Consider the following 21146-nt stretch of genomic DNA (forward strand, 5'->3'; position numbering starts at 1 on the left):
CGGTCACCCAACCGGACGGCCAGCCGCTTCCTCCCCCTCATTCCGGTGTCCTATCCCATCACGGTCGTCAGGCGGACACTGGTCGCCGTCCACCTTTTTAACACATGACATTTAACTTGCCACTGATTATATCTACTATCAGAAATGTTTCTGCTGGACTCTGATGAACATTTTATTTCTCAAAAAGTAAATATCTTATCCATTTAACTTAGAACTCTCAAACCACTCTAACACTACATCACACTGTACTAGAACCAGTAACCCTCCAGACTGAGATACAACTGGAACTATTGATTGAATTTATTTCAGACATTCAAATACAAATTAAACATGTGAAAAATACAAAACAAAGAAAAGCACAATAAATATTTAATAAATTAACTTCCTGTGTTCCTCATCTTTTTATATATCTATCTATATACAATTTTCTTTATTTATGACACTATATTTGATATTTACAATCCATACATACACTTAAAATACTATATATTTTATAATTTATATATTTATAAAATCCATATATGTACATATATATACACATGTCTATAATAGTTTTTATAATTTGATGTACTATATTTACACTTTATATATAATTTGTATTGATTTATAATCCTAAGGTAGTTTGGTACAGTATGTTTACAATTATACATTTAATACTATATTTATATATATATATATATATATATATATATATATATGTAACTATATCTGTCGTTTTGAAAATCCCTGAATCAGGATGGTTTTTTCGAGTTTTTTTCGGGAATTTCATCTCTGCCAGGTAAGCGAGGTTAATTTGGCGATATGATGCAGCCGTATTCGCGTTAGGCAGAGACAACCAGCGACAGGAGGAGGGACAGGTGATTGTCAATGCCAAACTGGCTTTCTTGGACATGGCTCCCCAGTGCAAAGACGTCCTCTGTCCCGATTTCCTCTCTGACAAAGTGGGCTACATCAGGGGCTTTCCCTGAAGAGTGATGAAGAGAAAGTTCTCTCACGGACACGTCGGACAGCGAAATATTTGATTTAATCTTAAAGCATGATCATGGGAAAAGTACCGGCAGCAAAGTTTACCAAGAACACATTCGACGAGACAATAGATTCACAAGATTCTTATAGGGAACATTAACATTGTGGGAAGGAAGTGGGAGTGACCTTAGGACAAGTCAATTTGTAATACAATGGGTGGGTATTGGACATGTCTACAGAATTGGCTCTAAACGAGTTTACACAACAAAGAAGTCAGTCGATTGGCCTGGTCACAAAACCAGACTTCCTGGCTCCAGTGGGAGCTTGAATACGAATTAACTTAAGTTACAGGGAGAATGTATACAGTTCCTTAGAATGTAATAATTATATAAACAAGGTTAATATAATTTGTATGTGATTGTATATTTATAGTTATGATTGATATTTCCACGACAGTTGACGTATTGCCCTCTCCGCAGCTCTCACCACCTTCAAAAAGAGATTTAGAAAATGTTAAAGCTGTGACTGTATGAGGATGGGTTGGGCTGTTGGTCATTGTTTGGCAGCATGCTAGCTGTGTATACAGAGGAGCTTATGGATGTTTTTACTGACCTTTACAGTTCCCTTTGAAGGAATCATCAGCCCACCGTTATTACGAAGTTCCAGCAGATGGTAGCTCTGGTCAAATGGGACAGCTACAGTATCTGTCACCAGGCTGGAACAGCACACAACACAGGACAGGCTGCGAAAAATACACCGGACAACGAACCCAGCAATGTAGACCAGTGCGTTGTCTACTAGAGCACCAAAGCGAGTTGGGAGGTAGCTGTGGTTCCCTACAAGGGCAGAAATGTTCAGGAATGGAGAAACCAGCTCTACAGCAGTGGCGGCATCTGCAGAGGACATCTCAGCAGCGGAAAGGGAGACTCTGGTGTAGTGCTCAGCTGACAGGGTGACAGTGGCATCCTGTCCTCTCACGTTGCCAGAATCCACCGGCTTGACACCACATCTATACATGATGAGCTTGTGGAAGATACCCTGGAACTCTCCAGCAGTTAGGTTGTTATTCCAGCCTCCTTAAAGAGAAACAAACAGCAACACACAACCCTTTAAGATATTTCAACCATTCCTGTTTTCCTTATAGAGACATGTTTTCCTGTTTTCCTTAGGAGACATGAGTGGTAGAGTAGGAAGGATATCAAACCCAACACAGGGCTACTTAACATTGAGGCAATTAACTTATTCCATAGTTATGGTAGACCACACACAAAAACGCCACAAAGGGATATGACATATTGTCTTGCTCCCTTTTATTTTTTCAATATTTAGATTTTACCATTCTCTGTAAACCCTAGAGATGGCTGTGAGTGAAAATCCCAGTAGATCAGAGAGTCACTAGGCAACAAACGGAGAGGACGCTGGCGCTGTTTGTTCGCCGCTTCTCCAAGCAATTTTTGGGCCAATTTTATTTTAAAAAGTGATTTTTTTGTGGACATATAATCTCTACTTGGTTCCCTGCAAGCTACATCAGCGACGAAAAGCAAGCTTATGGACTGTCTTTAGTTGTTGCAGTGTTATTGTTATTGTTATTGTGAAGAGCCGTGTAGCTCACTTGCTATTTTGGCGTCCCTAGCAACGGCTAAAAACAAGTAGCCGATGTGACATTTTCCTGGTCACTGCTGGCGTTTTTTTTCCGGTGATCCTTGTGAGGAATATGCCCTGGTCAACCTGCTAAGCTGTCTCTACTGTCTCGTGGATTTTCTGCACTGCCTCCCAGCTCTTCCCCAGATGCTTCGGGTCCGTACCTAGCTGCTAACAGGCTAACATCACTCTGGCTGGTTCGATGTTGACGTACTTCGCCCCACAGCTGCTGAAGTACAACAATCGCTCCATCCCACCCTGTATTTCCACCATTAAGCAGCTAGGACTATTGCGTAGACCTCGATATATCCACAGAGGCTCAGGGAGAAACTTTATTTATGGTCAGCCTGCCGGCTTCATCACATCTATCAGGTCCGCTGAGACGGCTGAGGGCAAAAGACACAACATCCCGCACTCCCGGCTGGATAGATTTCATGGAGTGGATTCCAACCTGCGCGGAGTGGATTTTAAGGCTCTGCAACCTGTACAGAGAATAACCCCACAGTCACTGGTCAAATTTGAACTTTTCAACACTTAAATAATAAATCCAGCTTGATTGAAGAGCATATCAGGGAAAAAGGACTTGACTTCATGTGTCTAACAGAAACCTGGCACCAGCCAGAGGTTTACTCTGCCCTAAACGAAGCCTGTCCCCCAGGCTACAGTTACTTGGAGGCAGCCCGCAGAACTGGACGCGGTGGTGGCCTAGCTGTCATCCACAAACAGGACCTGGAGTTGTCCCCCATGGTGCTGCCTACAACTTCCTCCTGTGAATGTCTTGCATTCACATGCAAGCCCCCCCATCCCATGACTGTTCTACTCATATACAGGCCCCCAAAACCCAACTCTGCTTTCATCCCGGAAATGTCTGATCTCCTCGCAACACTCTGTACTACCTCTGCCAATACCATCATTCTGGGTGATTTAAATATTCATGTTGACACCCCCTCATGCCAGCCCGCTGCTGATTTTCTTCAGCTGCTAGACTCCCTCAACCTACAACAACATGTTGATTCCCCCACACACTCCAGAGGACACACAATTGACCTGGTCATCTCAAACTCCGCCCCCATCAGCAACCTACAGGAGCTCCCTTTTCCTTCCTCCCACACCAAACCAAAGCGGCAGATCCACTTCAGGAATGTGAAAAATATCAACATGGATGCCCTGGCCCTGGACCTTCAACATCTCTCCTCTGGCTCAACTGACTCCCTCTCTGTTGCTGACTCAGTGGACTTATACAACCAGTCCCTGAGCAGTCTCCTGGATCTCCACGCCCCCTTAACATCGAGGTCAGTCTCCTTCTCGTGCTCCGCACCCTGGTACACCAGTGAACTACGTTTAATGAAGGCCTCTGGTCTGACCGTTTACAAACAGGCATACAGGGAACACAGGAGGGCATATGCTGAAGCCCTGAATAATGCACGGTCCAGGTTCTATTCCACAATAATCAACAATAGCCCTGGTAACTCCAAACAGCTCTTTTCAACTATCAATCACCTTCTCAAACCCCCTTTACCATCCCAATCTGCAGGGGCGGATCTACTGGGGTGGCATGGGGTGGCAACTGCCACCCTAAAAAAAGCCTTGCCACCCCAGCTGCCACCCCAGTTGGCAGCGCAAAACTCTTTTTTTTTTTCTTTTTTTTTGCTTTTACAAGACATTTACAAAAGCGAGTTTCAAAAGTGCGACTGCAAGTGAATGCAACCAGGAAATATTGCCCCCTCCCGCCTGGCCCCCCCCCCCCCCCCCATCCCGAGACTCCCGCCGGCACTGATTTTGAATACAAGGAAGGCGCGAGAGTCCTCCAAACGAACAAAGCAAGCGGCGCGGCAGAGAGACTACATTCTTGAGGTAATACTGATCAACCGTCTATCTATGAAGAAATTATAATAATTAGAAAAGAGCAGGGCTGTGTATTACAGAAACATCATAGTTAAAGACTTAAGTTAAGATTGGAATGCCTTATAGCTGCATAGAATGCGCGTGCCGTATGGGCAGGTGGGGCGGCGAACTCCCTGCAAAAGCATTCTCCCAAAAAAATAGTTCCTCAGTAAATCATTGCTCCAAGTTTATTTTGAATAATGTGATTGTCACATTAACTATCTATAGTTTCTGTAGGCTTTCCGACTATTTTTGTTCTGTTGATATCCAATTGATCGTGGCGATTCTAGTTGAATTTAACGTGCCATGCAATGTGGGAGCTCAACGACCGCGTCCCTCCGTATGTTTCTCGCATAACCCTGCAGGCTGCAATAAGAATTGCAATCCGCGCTAAAGACGCGCTAACAAACACAAACCCTTCTACACTCAGCTGGTTTTCCTGACCGTTAACTTCATGTGCCTCCTTTTGTATCAACAGTCATTTGATTTGATTATATTAAACTTTATTGTCATTGAACCAAGTAACAGGTACTTGGACAACAAAATGCAAGTCATCTTCTGTAAATTATTTACAAATGGCCATCTCTAATCTACTTGGTTGCACACCTGTCTGAACTTTTATAAACCAATATAAGTCATCAATAATTAATAATAAAACAAGCTTCACATCAAGAGCAAAAATAATAATAAGGTAAACCCAAAAGGTCTTAAATACTAGAAATTAAAGATATAAAAAAAGAAAGAGGGAAATCTTTGATAGCACTTCCCCTGAATCCCCATTTGGCTCTTCCAAGCATGCAGGTAATACACTACTTTGGGAGTTATTCTATGTCACCGCACTTTGAGGGTGGCATTGTATGTAAATTATTGGAATCGGTGAATAAAGTGATATTTGCACTCAAGTTGGACTGATGATTGACATCTGATAGGAATATCTCATGGACCAATACCAACTTATTGTTAACTAAAGTACATATTGCAGCTCTCTTTGCATATATTTTTAGCCCCATGCCCCTGCTGGTATAATAGTGCAGGTGTTTGTTGTAAGGCAGGTTGATTTTGTAATTATTCAGTAATAATTTATTACATTTTGTCTGAAACCTTTTATGTTTAAATGCAAGGCTTTACTCATCCCACAATAAATTAAATATAATGTTATTGAGTCAAAATATTTAAATGTGGGGGCTTTCCAAGTAAATATTGATTGATATGGCTTTAATTAAATCGGCATACTGTATATACTTCTGCCAGAGCGTGCCACCCCTCAACATCTCCTGTCCCCCTCTTGCCACCCCATGAATATTTTTCTAGATCCGCCCCTGCCAATCTGATGTCACCACGGAGAGGTGCAACATGCACATCAACTTTTTTAAACAAAAAGTGAATAACATCCGCTCACACCTCTTCACCACTACTGTCCTGCCCCTTCCAACTGCTGACCCACCGATTGACTCTGTCCAGACCCTCTGCTCCTTCTCCAGCATCACAAAGGAAGAGGTGGAGGGCGTCATCAGGAAAATGAAGCCATCCACCTGTGCACTAGACCCCTTCCCTACAGCTCTGCTGAAGGCCAAAATCTCTGCTGTCTCTCCACTCATCACCAATATCATTAACCACTCCCTCCTGGCCGGCCATATCCCATCTGCATTAAAAACTGCTGTCATCAGACCAACATTAAAAAAACCTACCCTTGATCCAGAAGTCCTCTCCAACTACAGGCCCATCTCAAATCTCCCATTTCTGTCAAAAGTTCTGGAAAAAACAGTTGCAGCACAACTCCAGGATCACCTCATACAACATCACTTGTTTGAAAAATTCCAGTCTGGTTTCCGCTATGGCCACAGCACAGAAACAGCCTTGGTCAGGGTCACAAATGACCTCCTGATGGCAGCAGACACCGGCTCCTCATCCTCCTGGACTTAACAGCTGCTTTTGATACGGTTGACCACAATATTCTCCTTCACCGCCTGCAATACACCATTGGACTATCAGGAAATGTAAAGAACTGGTTCACCTCGTGCCTCACTGACAGAACTGAGCACGTCGCCCTGGGCAAAGCAAAATCACACACCAACAACGTCACCTGCGGTGTCCCCCAGGGCTCGGTGTTGGGCCCCACACTGTTCTCACTGTACATGCTCCCCCTGGGTAGTGTCATTAGCAGGCATGGCTTATCTTACCACTGCTATGCTGATGATACACAGCTCTACATCAGGACAACCCCCACTTCTTCTGCCCCTCTGCCAACATCCACACTGACCACCTGCCTGGAGGAGATAGAGGCGTGGATGAAGCTCAACTTCCTACAACTTAACAGCCATAAAACGGAAGCCATCCTTGTTGGCACGCCACATCAGCTCCGCTCCCCCACCATCACCAATATCACCTTCTCTGGCCAAAACATCCCCCTTTCCACATCTGTCACCAACCTCTGTGTTAAAATGGACCCACAACTTAATTTTGACACCCACATCAAACACCTCTGTAAGACAGCATTATACCACCTCAGGAACATCGCCAAACTCCGCCAATCACTCACCCTGGCTGATGCAGAGAAGCTCGTTCATGCCTTTGTCTCCTCCAGGTTGGACTACTGCAATGCACTCCTCATTGGGATCCCTGGCAAGAGCATCCAGAGGCTCCAATACATTCAAAACAGTGCTGCCAGGGTCCTGATGAGGGTGCGCAAGCATGACCACATCACCCCCATCCTGAAATCACTGCACTGGCTCCCTGTCCCGTGTTATAATTGATTTACCTCGGGTGTACTGTGGAGTGGGTAAGACTGTTTTTAATAGCAGGCTAGCATTGCCCGTTGACGTGCGCTAGCCTAGCACGAGCGAACTCTGCAACTAGAAGGACTGAACGAAATGTGTTGAAAACTGTCTCCAGTGATATAGAATACCAATGCCCACTTCGGAATCAGGCCCTATGTCCAAAATTCCGAACTACCCCTTTAAGTAGGTTTGCTGAAGTTGGTTCGGCTCATTTGCGCTAAAGGGGGGGGGGGGGGGGGGTCGGTCGGTCGGTCCATAAGGGGCCGGTGTAGATGGAAAAATGCCAGGGCCGAAAATCGTTCCCAGTCCGACCCTGTTATCAGGCCAGGGAATCATCACTAATTTTCCTCAAGCAATTCATTATGATTGTACATTTTGACTACTTGGCAATTCATTTTAACCTCTCTAGCCCGGACCATATAAAATTGTTGTTTAGAACTAATATAGGTTGGTTTTATTTCGTTCTCGAAGAAAACATACGATACCTGTACGATACCTGCAATGAGCGTGGATGAGGGAGAGGAAGTTGCAGCGTGTTTCTGAGGTAGCGGTATGCCTTGGGTCCATGCAGGTGTAATGTGATGGCAAACTCCCTCTGTTCTTTGCTGAGTTCACTGGCATTTTTCTCGAAAAGGTGCAATGGGAGATCTAACAATGAATAAAGAATTAAGTCCACCGGTTATCAAATAAATTACCAATATATTTTATGATGGGTGTGGATATTCATAGCCTAGAGTAGATGTCATCTCGCCCAAAGTGTAGAGCAGTTTAAAATGAACAAATACAATTTCCAAACAAATCGGCCACATGAGCACAAATTCTACTTTGAATACATAGATTACGCATTAATATAACCGGGACATACTACTCACATTAGTAAACCATGATGAAGCTGTTATTCTCACTTTAATAAACCATGATAAAGCTGTTATTCTCTATTAAGTAAACCATGATAAAGCTGTTATTCTCACTTTAGTAAACTATGATGAAGCTGTTTTTATTTTATTTCGGACCTCACACCAAACGGGTCTTCAATGTCTTACTTAGATTAGACGTTGTAGTTTTTGTGTAAATGATTCCTTTTCAGACCCTAGAGAATGGGTACAAAATATCAAACATTAAATGTAATTAAACTCAATAAAAAACATTACTCATACATTCGCGTTTGTGTTTCTCGCTGCGTCATGCGCGTGACCGCGCGGTTCCAGTGCGCGCGTCTCCGTGTGCATTCCTGCGCGTGGAGGACATGAACAGCAGACCGTGCACGGTGGAGAAGACAGGATAAAGATGGCCGCCTGCGCACTACGTCGAGGGTTATTAGCCACTGTTAACACTTTAAACAAGAGACAAGCTCACAGAATACTGAGTATTGTTGACAACAGCTACGGGTTCGAGGTGACCAGACCTCGGCTCCAATGTCTAGCCTGTGGACTGCCCAACAAGACCCAGCAGAAGCGGTTTATGTCCTCACGGTAAGGTCTGCTGTCCTCCTGGGCTAGCGCTGATAACCATGGTAAGGACTTTAGCCAACACAGTTAGCTCTGGGCACGGTTGCCAGATTGGGACAGATTTCATGTCGAGCGATGACAGCCGTAAATAATGGCGTTAGATCCACCAGTGGACCCAGAGCTAGTGTTGCAATTGATATTTGACGGCTCCAGCCTGTGATTAAATTACCTGATAGTCAATAAGCATTCCTACCCCTGTCTTGAAGTCATTACGTCCCTGAAAATGACCCGTCTTACACATAGCTCGTTGTATTAAACGTTGGCAGTGTTGTGTTTCACCAATATCAGGTTGGGGTAATATTAGGTTTTAAATGGCTGCTGTTCCTTAGGTTACGGTTCTTAGTTTCTTCTTCAACTGTATGTTTGTAAACAGCGCGCAGTCTATACCCATACTCTGCCTTCTCTTCTTTATTTGGTGGCGGAGTTCTGTAGCAGAAACAGCTAGTTGCGTCTATCCATTGAGTCCATCATTACGGAGAAATTCCTGCCACACTGCCAAGTAAAATGGGGGGGGGGGGGGGTTATCGTTTTCGTAGGTGTGGCCATAGCCCAATTACGTGTTCCTTTTCTTTACCACGTGTCCACTTGGCCATCTATTCCAACCATTTGAAAAAGGCAAATGTTTGCTCCCGTATTTTGGCCTCTCCTCCACTCACGACCCTCCTTATGAAGACTTGTCCAATGGTAATAGAGTTGCCTGTGTTTGGCAGGAGCAGGCCTGAGGAGAAGGTTTTGGAAGCAGTTGGTGTGTTTGAGGCAGTCAAACAGCACGGCAAATATGAAACGGGTCAGGTAAGAATGGACTCTGCTGCTGCTGTATACCCATTAGAGCCCGACCGATATAGAATTTTTAAGGGCGATACCGATAGGAATATTTTGTGATTTAAAAATCCGATATGCCGATATATCGGCCTATATATATATATATATATATATATATATATATATATATATATATATATATATATATATAAAAAAGAAATCCAGAAACGCACAAAAAAACAAACAAATTTCCCTAACATTGGTTATTTGTAGTTATCCTTTAAATCCTTTTCACTCTCAGCTAACTTTAGAGAATTGATGGGGATGTTCTTTTAATTGTTATTCAAGCAATGTATGTCTCGTGACAGTTGCCAACTTACCATGAACACACTTGCACACATGAACAACACCGATGATCTCCGTCATTCACTCTGCCTAACTCTGGCTGAATCAGCGGGTTTGGGCGTTAGAGTTTTTTTTATATTTTTTTTTATATTCATTTATCGGCCATTATAAATGCCGATACCGAATAGTTTGAAAAATGCCTAATATCGGCCGATAATATCGGCCTGCCGATATATCGGTCGGGCTCTAATACCCATGCACACATTTACACTCCTTCCTACCCTTAGCAGCATTTGATTAGTTAACATTTAGGAAACAATTCGATACATGTGTCAATGAGACGAATATTTATTAGGAAAATACCTGGTTATTGGAACGCCGTAACCAACGCCAAAATACACACCAACAACAATTGATTCACCGAAACGCACACACTGCAGAACACCTTCAACGCGCATGCCCCTGTTCCCCAAGCCCCTCCCCCAGCTGACCTGGTGATTCGCCCCCCACACTGATTGACCGGTAGAACACTCCAATACATGCACATGGAACAACTGGCCAACGAAATACATTGCAAACACATAACACACAAACTTCTTAAGAGTCCCAGGGTCGCTACAATATCATCCGGAGGCGCATACAGCTTTTGGCCGTGATATTATATCAGTGTTTCCCATACATAGGCCAATGTGTGATTTTTAAATATACGTAAATATCATTCCGTTCATTCTTCTTCGCATAGCACTCTTTCTCCCTGTCATTCTCATTCACACACGCACACAGAGACAAGCGCGCATACATGCAGGGCTCTACGCTTACTTTTTAAAATGGTAGCACTGGTGCTAGCAAGCAAAAAAATTCAGTAGCACAAAAATAATTTTGGTAGCACACATACTATAGTCAAAAAATAAAAATTATTCAGATATAACTATATGAACAGAATAGGACGTGTATACAAAAGTAACACAATATGAACAAATTTAACAACAGTAAAGTGACAATGAACATATTAAATAGTAAAGTGACTATGAGAGCCTCTTTTAAAACATCAGCAGCCAGAAGTGGTGAACACATTCAACAAAATTAAGTAATTATTACAAATTAGACAATATAGTCTTCTTGGATTGGTCGTAGACCAGCCAATTGAACGTTTTTAACCACTGGGGGTTAAACCTGTACGTTTTCCCGTTGGCCGAGACGGAGTCATGGGTGGAGTCGGCTTCGTCCGAAGGTGCCGGTTCCGTGCTTGTGGTCGCCGAGTCAATCTCTTCCATACGTGGATTTTTTTCCCAAGTTACCATCTTTATTTGATGAAGAAGAACTTCCGAATACAGAGAAATACCTTTTCATTTTTCTGTTTTGCTTAAAAAGTGAATTTCCCGCGACCGTTACAAAGCCTCTTCCTCAACGTGTGAATGTTCGGGAAATGTAGTTTTTTAGTAGTTCAGCGGAACTGGCGAGCCTATAATTCAAAATAAATTACATGCATCCCTACATTTATCGCTCCCATCATGCTCCCACACACTCACGCTTAGCAGTGCCATTGAAAGTCGTACAGAAAGAGGTATTTTTTTTCGGCACGGGTCCTTCTCACCCTTTCGCACCGGTGCGAGTGGACTTGTATTTATCTTCGCACGTTAAATATTTTAATAGCAAATGCGATCAAAACTGTCTCACTGTACAGCACTGATACATGCCAATGGTGCGCGGGTACACCACCACTTATTGGATAAACCCACGTATCAGTATGCACACGCACTGACAGCGGATTCGCCCGCTCCTCCTCCTCCACATGCTGTGTCTTTTTACAATCTATTTGTTACCAGCATTCGTAGGGTTGGTCAGCAGAGAAATAGTCTGCCAAAGACGTTGACATCGCTTAGCAACCGAAGACGCTGGGGTAGACAAGTTACCGGTACTTGCGGAGTGATACCAAAGACGTCAGAGGCAAAAAATCCTTTGTTTTCCTTGACACCGGTCAATTATACTCATGATTATACTTGCAACGGTGAATTATCAAATATAATTCACCGCCGGAAGTTGTGAAGGGCCCATGCAAGTGAATGAAACATTCCATGGCATTGAGAAGACCCGTGTAATAATTGCGATTAATGTGAAATGCGGTTATAGTTTATATATATTACGGTGTTAGATCCCCAGGCCGTTCTGCCAGCGATTTTAACAACAGAAAAATGTCTGGTCCACTTTGAAACGTAATTTGATTGCGATTGCTCGATTACGTGAATGAGCAATCGCAAAATGCCCCCCCCTCCCCGGCTGGACTCCTTGTCCAACCCCCCCCTCTGTTTGGACTCCACGTCTAATCTGCCCTTACCCCCCCCCCCCCCCCCCCCCCCCCAACACACACACACACATTGCTACTTGGTCTGTGGGAAACACTGTATATATTATATTTAAGCAATAGATCAAGACAGGCTGTGGTATGTGCTCATTATGCCACTGTTAAGGGGCGTTGTCCGGCCCCGACGCGCAGCGGAGGGCCGGCGACCCCCTTCACAGTGGTATAATGAGCACCTACCACTGACTGAAGTGATCTATTGCTTTTATACAACGGTTACTATTATGGCAAAACGAAAGTCATAGACACACTACATTTAAAAAACAAAAACAAAGTCAATGTAGCTGTTTTATTAAAGAATACAAAAAAGTAGTCCCTCCTGGCTGCCTTCAAAATGCACGACGGTCGGTATGCAACACACTTTAGCGTCCCTCCGAGAGAAGGCTCCGCTAGAGCGGTTCGCCGGCAATTTATCCTATGGAGCAGTTCACTCGCCGTGTGCCTAAGCTTTCGTTAGTCTCTCCATCGCCTTGCTCACTCCCGGAGTAACAACATTTACACCCTCTCCATCATTCAACATATTTTTTACTTTGTAACTGTTTCTACTTCCAGGCGCGGAGTGATATGCAAACTTTCACAAAATGATTGGGCGTCACAGCAGTCATGTATACGCTCATTATACAACAGTTGGGAACCAATCAGATCGCTGGATTCAAGCCACCCGTTGTATAATATATTATATTGATGCCTAATATAATATATTATATTATTTAGATATAGAGCTCCGGGAGTCCACAAACGGCTACAATAAATTTCTCTTCCTGCTGCGATTCACCCTGGACTGCAGGCAGTGAACGCTGATTGGCTGTTATGTTATGTCCCTCAGGGAGTGAACACTGATTTTGTGAGTTTTTGTCTTCAATCCACAAGCGCCAAAAAGTTAATGTCTGCTTTTTCTCTGTCAAGAAGGCACTGAATTAGAAATTTATGTTACTATTCGACTACATATATGACCCACTTTCAATACAGATTCATGTCTCCACTGGTGAAATGTTCCTTTCAGCACGATTCTTCGTACATTGCAAACACACATTCACATCGTACAGGGAGGTGTTTAGTTTCACCATGTGTTGTCAGTTGTTCCTCCACAGCGTGTTCGGATACAGGGGCATCGTTTTGTTCCCATGGCACGCCCGCCTCTACGACAGAGACGTCACTCTGCCTGTTTCCGACAGGTAAGGCCCCTCCACAAACCCCCATACACAGCCTGTCATTCTGCTAATTATCCAGGAGAGCTACTGAATAATATGATATTGGGAGATCATTTTCAGCCATAGTCTCCACTCGCATGTGTGTATTTTGATGTCCATGTCCGAGAGAGGATTAAGCTTATTGGACACTTAGTATAACTCCCCTCCCTTCCTCCAGTAAACCCGAGCCCCCTGGCGGTGCCCATGGTTCCAAGGAGGTTAAGGGGAAGACTCACACCTACTACCAGGTCCTGATCGATACCAGGGACTGTCCTCACATAGTGAGTCACCACAGGCTTTCTGCTCTCTGTTGTATGTGCTAGGTCTCGGTGACATGCATTCAGCTACTATGATCTGGTCCACTTAAAGTAGAATTACGGGGAAAATTGAACCCAGTGTCTTTTCGGCATGAAAACACATAAAATAAGGCCTCCAGACCCTTTTTTTCCATTGATCAACGAGTATAGAAATGCCCAGAGTGACGCTAACAGCCCGAATGGTTTACACTGCATTGGCTAGGGTCATTGTGAACGCTTTTAACCACTAATATTGCTAAAAATAGCACCAACAACTTAGCTGGCGTACCGGGAGTTTATTAAAAAATACTGTTTTACAAGTCTGTGCCTGAACTCCGTTGCATTCGGTAATCGACTTGTATGGACTTCCGGTAAACATTTACCTACCACCTGTAAGGCACAGACTTGTAAAGCAGTCTTTTTTTAATAAACTCCCGGTATGATAACTAAGTTGTTGATGCTTCGTTTTATGTGTAGGAACCCTAGTCTTGTTACTGCAGAGGTTTGGTGCTATTTTTAGCAATATTAGTGGTTAAAAAATGCTGATTTGGAAGCGTTCACTATGGTCCTAGACAATGCAATATTAGCCATTTGGGCTCTTATCGTTGCATCCTCCTGTGCTAGGTATTCCTTATTATACTTCTCCTTTAAAAGCATTTGTACTTGTGTAACAATTAAAGTCTTAATTATGAATTAATTAAATTAAATGTATTTATTGCTCCGTGTGTGAAGCACTGATCAATGTTAAAGGGGACACATTGTATACCACAAGGTGCGAGTGTGATTCGCACTTACAAAATCTCTCCCTTATGACATCACAAGTGGGCGTTTCCACCTAGATGTGTGCTGGATAGATCAGTCTACCAGCCTACCCAGTGGACTGAAGTAAACGTTGCTCATCTATTCAGCACAGATCTAGGCAGACACGCCCACTAGTGATGTCAGACTGGGCAGATTTTCGAAACGGCTTGTAAGGGCTGATTACACTCACACCTGGTGGTACAATATGTCCCCTTGAACGAAAAAGACTTGAAGTCCTTCTTCTGACTGCCAATTGTTGTATGCTGTTGTTGACAGTCCCAGAGGTCCCAGACAGAGGCTGTGACGTTTCTGGCCAACCATGACGACAGCAGAGCCCTGTACGCCATCCCAGGTATGCTGCCCACATGCCGTGAGCTATTTGCGCACATGTGGGAAATGCAGTGAAACATTTCCACCAGTTGTGACATTCTTCCTAATCTATTACCAAGAATTTAAGTTAGTGTGCTTTGAGGGTTTGGTTTGATATTTGGTGTACGTTTAACCCAGAGAGTTCAAAAAACACTGCTCTATAGAACTCTACATTGTTGGATGATTATTGTAGAAAACACGGTATTGGCAACTTTTTTTTTTTTTAACATGCTGTAAATGCTTATGTAAAAAACCATGCCAAAGGTTTCCTGGTTGGGGTTTATAGAGGTATACATTACGTATTGATGACACAAACGAGCATCAAATCTTCTGTTCTCAATCTGTTCTCCTGTATCGGGGCTCCAGACTAACATTTTGCACTGGTTGCACTGGTGCGCCTAACTTATTTATTTAGGTGCACCAGCAGAAAATTGAGGTGCACCCAAATTTTTATCATTGCGTCGCCTTAACGCCAAAAGGTCACCTTTTTATAGCTTTCTAAACTTTAATATAATGTGAATGATTTTTTAACAACAATAAGGTGTAGAGAAATACTTTATTTTAAGCCCAATAAAAAAACCTCACATATGCATATTTTCGCCACTGACTGATAGGACCATACTTACTGTTGTACTGACTACTTTTACACAAGGAACCATGTGATTTTACAGTATAGATTTTGAGAAAATGTCATTTGAAAAACTCACATTTGCATATTCTGCTGGCCAATGGAGTCGAACTTCCGCACTGGGGGCCAACTTGCCACCAGCTGCTCACCCACAACACTGTGTTGTTAGTGGTACATGTACTTTTTAAATAACCATAACTTGCTAAATTTTGAAACGGTTTGTTTTGTTATAAACGTCAGAGATGTAGTTACGGCACTGCATACTTGATACTGATGAATAATTATGTTAGATTCTAAAAAAAAGAAAAAATAATGTTCTAAAATAGGTACAATATTATAACCACGTTAATAACGTTTGCAAGAAACCAAACCGTTGGTAAACCGGTTGAAAATGTAGCAAGTTATTGTTATTTAAAAAGTACATGTACCACTACCAGCACAATGTTAGGGGCGAGCAGCTGACTGGCAAGATGGTCGCAAGTGCGGCCGTTCTAGACGCCGCCGTAAGACATCTAGTGTTCTATATATTACCTACACACGTAGGTGAAGGGTTTTATTTTGAAAACGTTGCGAGATACCACCCAAGGGCTGTTTAGAGTAAAGGCGCACAAAGATTTTGTGTGACGGCTGGCTTGACCGCGGATGAACGAATGGCGGCTCACTTGAACGCAGTTTAGCAACGTCCGCAGCTGTCTTCTTCTTTAATGTATCTCCTATTACACCAATAAATTGGGCACATGCCGTATCATTGCTGTAGGTCTGGTTGACGTTTAATCCATTTTTCTTCATCAAAATAATCTCTGACTTAAATTTGGTGAACGGCATTTCCTCCTTTGCAATGTTGTATGCAACATTACATTTTATGATAATTTCGGATTCCTCCGAGGACCTGATTACTACTGCCTGCCTCTGAAATGCAGCTGGGGGAGGGGCCACTTAATCTACACATTTGTCACGGCATATTGTATGCTTTTTGGACATGATGTGTATTTTTAACGTTTCGATATGAAACGCCGTTGCCTCGCCTACGAATGCACTATTACCGGCCATATTCTGACCGCACTCCCGACAGTAAATGCAATGCATTGCATTCCGTCCTTTGTCGTATCTCAGCCAGGGAAATTGTGTCAACCAGTCATGTTTGAAAGAGTACATTTTGGGATTTTTAATTTGAGTCTCGGGGCCGGGCTCAATCTCGGACTCGGTTGTCTCCTCTGGTTCCGAATCTAATGTTATCGCCGAAGGACCGGGGCCAGTTGGCATCTTCCCAGGGACCGTCGCCGAGGTCTCCGTGTCTTGGCTGGATTTCTTAATGAAAAAGCTTTCAATGTTTCTACCTCTCTTAATTTTCACTCGTTTTGTCGTCTCGTTTATTTTCTTTTGTTTCATTTAGGCAACTCTGGCACTCAGCCTGCTCAGGTTGATCGCATTTTTTGAACTCACACTTGGAGCAGTGAAAAGGACGACAGCCAATCAGAGGCAAAGAAACGCCCTGAGCTCTGTCTCTTATTGGTGACAACAAATCAGGCAAACGGAGAGATGCTGCGCTTGCGCAAAAAAAAAAAAAAAATCACCCGAGCAGCGTCAGGTGCACCAGTGCGACCTTGAATTTTTTTTAGTCGCACTATTAAATATTTGGGTCGCACTCTGGAGCCCTGTGTATGGCCTTTTGTTTAGAGTGGCACACCTGTCCGTCATTCAGAACATTTCATTTGATCCTCCTCACCCTCTGTGTGTGTCCATACCTCTGACCGGTGTTGTGGTCCAGGTCTGGACTACGTGAGCCACGAAGACATCCTGCCCTACAACTCCACAGAGCAGGTCCCCATCCAGCATGAGCTGTTTGAGCGCTTCCTGCTGTTCAACCCCGCCAAAGGTAAACACTCAGTCCATCATACTGAATGAATATATCCATCACTCAGACTTGTTTTAAAGATCCCATATCATGCTTTTTTAGGGTTAATAATTGCATTTGAGGTTAGAATAGGGTTACATGGCTGTATTTTAGAAATATCCCTTATTATTCTCAGTGTTCATTTCTGCAATACCAATTTCAGCGGCTTTCAAAAACGGGCTGTTTAATATCATGTCACTTTAAGGCTCCCCTCCCGAGTAGCCCAGTGTAGTGTGATTTGTCAGGATGCCCACTCTGTTGTTATCGGTCACTCGCTTTGCGAGTGTGGCGGCAAATTCACAACCCTGAGAAGTGAAAAGTAAAAAAAGCTGGATATCACCACTTAACAAATCACCACCTGTGTGTGTGTGTGTGTGTGTGTGTGTGTGTGTGTGTGTGTGTGTGTGTGTGTGTGTGTGTGTGTGTGTGTGTGTGTGTGTGTGTGTGTGTGTGTGTGTGTGTGTGTGTGTGTGTGTGTGTGTGTGTGTGTGTGTGTTTCCATGTACAAACATTCACACATCATGCCGGAATGGTTTAACAGCTCTATTGATGTGATGTGTAACATCCCAAATACCCCTGATGTTGTGTTTTTAAAAAGAGACAAAAGGGAAGTGCTCTTACTTGAGATAGGCTGTGTGTTTGATCTGTACATGGAAATTGCTTTCAACGATAAAATCATTAAATACCAGCCCATTCTGGAAATACTAAGGGACCTAGGCTACCAATGCAAGCTAATAGTGTTTATTTTTGGAAGCTTGGGGCATGTCCACAACCGTGTTTTCAGTGGGTTAAGGCTGGCGGTGCTCTCCAGCAGAAAATCTAAACAATTAGCAAAGTTCTGCTCCATATCAGCAGTCTGGCCGTGTGGCGCAGGAGATGTTTTTTGTACCCTTGAACAATGACTTATCTTATCTCTGAAATATTTTAATCTTGTCTCTTGTAATGTGATTGGTGGATTCAAATAAATAATTAAATGCGTGTGTGTGTGTAGCGCCTCCTTTTACAGCCAGAGACACGCTGAAGGCGTGGCAGGAGAAGAACCACCCCTGGCTGGAGCTGTCGGATGTTCACCGCGAGACCACCGAGAACATCCGCGTTACTGTCATCCCCTTCTACATGGGCATGAGGGTGAGGAAATGGCACCTCCTGTAGATAAAATAGGCCCTGTTGGCTTGAGATGTGCAGTCGGTGGTGTGTGCTTGGGAATAGGGGTGTGCACGGGTACACGTGTAACCGGTTAGTAAATCATAACCGTTTAGGAAAAATCAGTAAACGAAAACCTTAATAGAAAATAAATAAAATCACCGCGCCATTGTTTCAATGGGAATCGCGACGGCCCATACTGTCAACATAAAGTGTACATATTTATAATTTCAAGTTCGTCCCAGCCTTTATACCACAGATACTATAGGGTCTATAGCATATAACCACATTTTCTGATTAAAGTTGAATGTAACAGTAAGCTGACAACATCCTAATTAACACCGCAACTGCAATTTAACCACACAGAGATAACCATGGCAACCGGTCAAACAAATTTTATTTTTTGCGATCATTCTGCTTGCGCATCCGCCGTGTTGATAAACAAATAATCCCCCTATAGCGCGACTGCGGTCCACTTTAAAAAATAAATAATAATAATCATTAATTAATTAAAAGGTTAACCGTGTACACGAAAAAAAAGGGGTTGTGTACCCGTTTACAATTTTTTTGTAACCGTTCACACCCCTATTTGGGAATACATTTCATGACGACTAGCAGTTCTAGTTTGTAATCGTCTTTTTTTGTAATCTCTGTTCCCAGGAGGCCCAGAACTCCCACGTCTACTGGGTGTGTACCTTATGTTTTACGAGGGGCACAGGATTTGGTCACATCCTCCTCCTTTCACTCAGTAATGGCATTGTGTTTGGGTTGTGCAGTGGAGGTACTGCATCCGTCTAGAGAACATGGGCAGTGAGGTGGTCCAGCTGAGGGAGAGACACTGGAGGATCTTCAGCCTCTCCGGCACCCTGGAGACGGTGCGAGGCCGTGGTGTGGTGGGTCGGGTCAGTACACACTGCCTCACAAACAAACAAACAAACTGAATGAAGAAACCATGCCAAAAAGTAAATGAAGGGCTTTAAAGCTCCTTCAATTAAGCTACATTTACTTCTAGCACTTTAAATGATATCTACTGAAACTGTTTGTACTACCACAAATGTGATAATGTGATTTGGATAAGCTCCTGCCTCAAAGGTAATTTACAGCCATGACTTGGTAAGTCTGACCTATCCATGCCTTCCTCCTTGCGTCTTACGCCCTTTGACATCCCTGTCACCCAGGAGCCCGTGTTGTCTAAAGAACAGCCTGCCTTCCAGTACAGTAGCCACGTGTCCCTCCAGGCCCCCAGCGGTCACATGTGGTGAGTCCTCTCAGCCCATCCGTCGTCAGCTTGTATTAGCTTCTCCATGTGCTTATCTCCCCCCCCTCCCCCCGTGTCTCCACAGGGGCACGTTTCGCATCGAGAGGACAGACGGCTCCCACTTTGATGTCCGCATTCCTCCATTCTCCTTGGAGAGCAACAAGGATGACAAGGCTCCCCCTGCAGGTTACACCTTCTGAATGCGAGGTCGAGGTCTTCAGGGTGTAGCCCTCCTGGGAGTCATCTGTAGGGACCCCTGTCTCCCCCCCCCCCCCCCCTTCCCCTCTTGTTTTCCTGTACCACTGTTTCTGTGTTCACAATACATGTAGCCCAGGAGTAATTTGGAGTCAATTATCCCTCTTATGTTTTGTTTGATATTCCAAATAACCCGATCGCAGGTCCAATCCTGTCCTGTTGTTAATGCAATGCCCCATAGGTTTTCTTTGTAGTGCAGGAACATAATTTGCTGTTTGAAGCCCTGTTAAAGTTCGTGTCTAACTTATGGTGTTGCCAATTAAGCAGAAAACAGTGCAGTGACGAAGAGTAGAAAGCAGTGGCGGAGATGAGGCTCCCCATGAGGCAGTCCATTTCAGCATTGCACTTGTGAAGAAAAGTCTGGCGGTCATGACGATGAGCCACAAAGAGTCCTCATCCCAGGGCCCTACGATCAAATCCATAGTACTTTTTTGAGTTGGTTTTAATCTGTCAATGTTGAGTATCTTTTTCAATGCTAGATCTGAAATGAGTTCTCAGAACCAACCACGTCAGTTTTGAAAGACCTCAGACACTGGGAGGAGATGAGGGAGGCCTCCACTGGTGGCTCTTAGGTGGACAGGGAGGAGGTCAGGGAGTAGGAGGTGTTTCACCACCAGGACACCATCAAGTAAAAAAAAACAAAGCCACCGGCAGCTGTGCTCGACATTCACCATACTTCATGTTGGTTTGGTGCAGATTAGGTTTTGTTTTTAAAATGTGTGATGTTGATCCTGAACTCTTCTCCCACGTGGAGAAAATAAACTAACATTTAGTTATTGAATACAATGGTTGATGACGTACTACTGTAAATAGACATGTATTAAAGGCAAACCAAAAATATACATTTCAAAAAACATTTGTCTCCTTAGCTTTTTCATATTTGTAATTTTGTATTGGTGCAGACTATGAAGTATTGGGATTTTGTAAACGGAATTGGGTGTTTGCAGGGTTTCAAGTCAGTACACACAAGTAGAGAGTTTGACGCCCAACCACCAGGTAATGGCTTACAGTCCAACTTTGCAACCTTAACAGTAGGGGTAGGGTGGCCACAGGCCATGACAATATACTTT

The 21146-nt window shown here is 43.6% G+C and overlaps 2 protein-coding genes across 4 annotated transcripts; one reads left to right on the forward strand and one right to left on the reverse strand.

Annotated features, from left to right (window-relative positions):
- Positions 1-579: 579 nt before the first annotated feature.
- LOC130406521 (uncharacterized) lies at positions 580-9258 on the reverse strand. 2 transcript variants are annotated; one of them, XM_056612150.1, is made up of 5 exons: positions 8426-9258; positions 7765-7916; positions 7031-7110; positions 1579-2042; positions 580-964 (listed from the first exon to the last, which is right to left on the reverse strand). In XM_056612150.1, the coding sequence occupies exons 1-5, from the start codon at positions 8495-8497 to the stop codon at positions 947-949; spliced, it is 786 nt and encodes a 261-aa protein (XP_056468125.1). In that variant the 5' UTR covers positions 8498-9258; the 3' UTR covers positions 580-946. The 2 variants fall into 2 exon arrangements, 1 of the variants encoding a protein (XP_056468125.1); XR_008904451.1 differs by lacking the exon at positions 7031-7110 and having other exon boundaries at positions 586-1455; positions 8240-9258.
- LOC130406513 (polymerase delta-interacting protein 2-like) lies at positions 8495-20921 on the forward strand. Of its 2 annotated transcripts, none has more exons than XM_056612138.1 (11): positions 8495-8740; positions 9487-9568; positions 13320-13417; positions 13611-13713; positions 14806-14881; positions 17295-17402; positions 18412-18548; positions 19224-19250; positions 19340-19465; positions 19742-19821; positions 19907-20921. In XM_056612138.1, the coding sequence occupies exons 1-11, from the start codon at positions 8556-8558 to the stop codon at positions 20019-20021; spliced, it is 1137 nt and encodes a 378-aa protein (XP_056468113.1). In that variant the 5' UTR covers positions 8495-8555; the 3' UTR covers positions 20022-20921. The 2 variants fall into 2 exon arrangements, with proteins under 2 accessions (XP_056468113.1, XP_056468114.1); XM_056612139.1 differs by having other exon boundaries at positions 8496-8740; positions 9493-9568; positions 19907-20920.
- The last annotated feature ends 225 nt before the right edge of the window (positions 20922-21146 follow it).

This window comes from Gadus chalcogrammus, chromosome 16, assembly GCF_026213295.1.
Source record: "Gadus chalcogrammus isolate NIFS_2021 chromosome 16, NIFS_Gcha_1.0, whole genome shotgun sequence".
NCBI lineage: Eukaryota > Metazoa > Chordata > Actinopteri > Gadiformes > Gadidae > Gadus > Gadus chalcogrammus.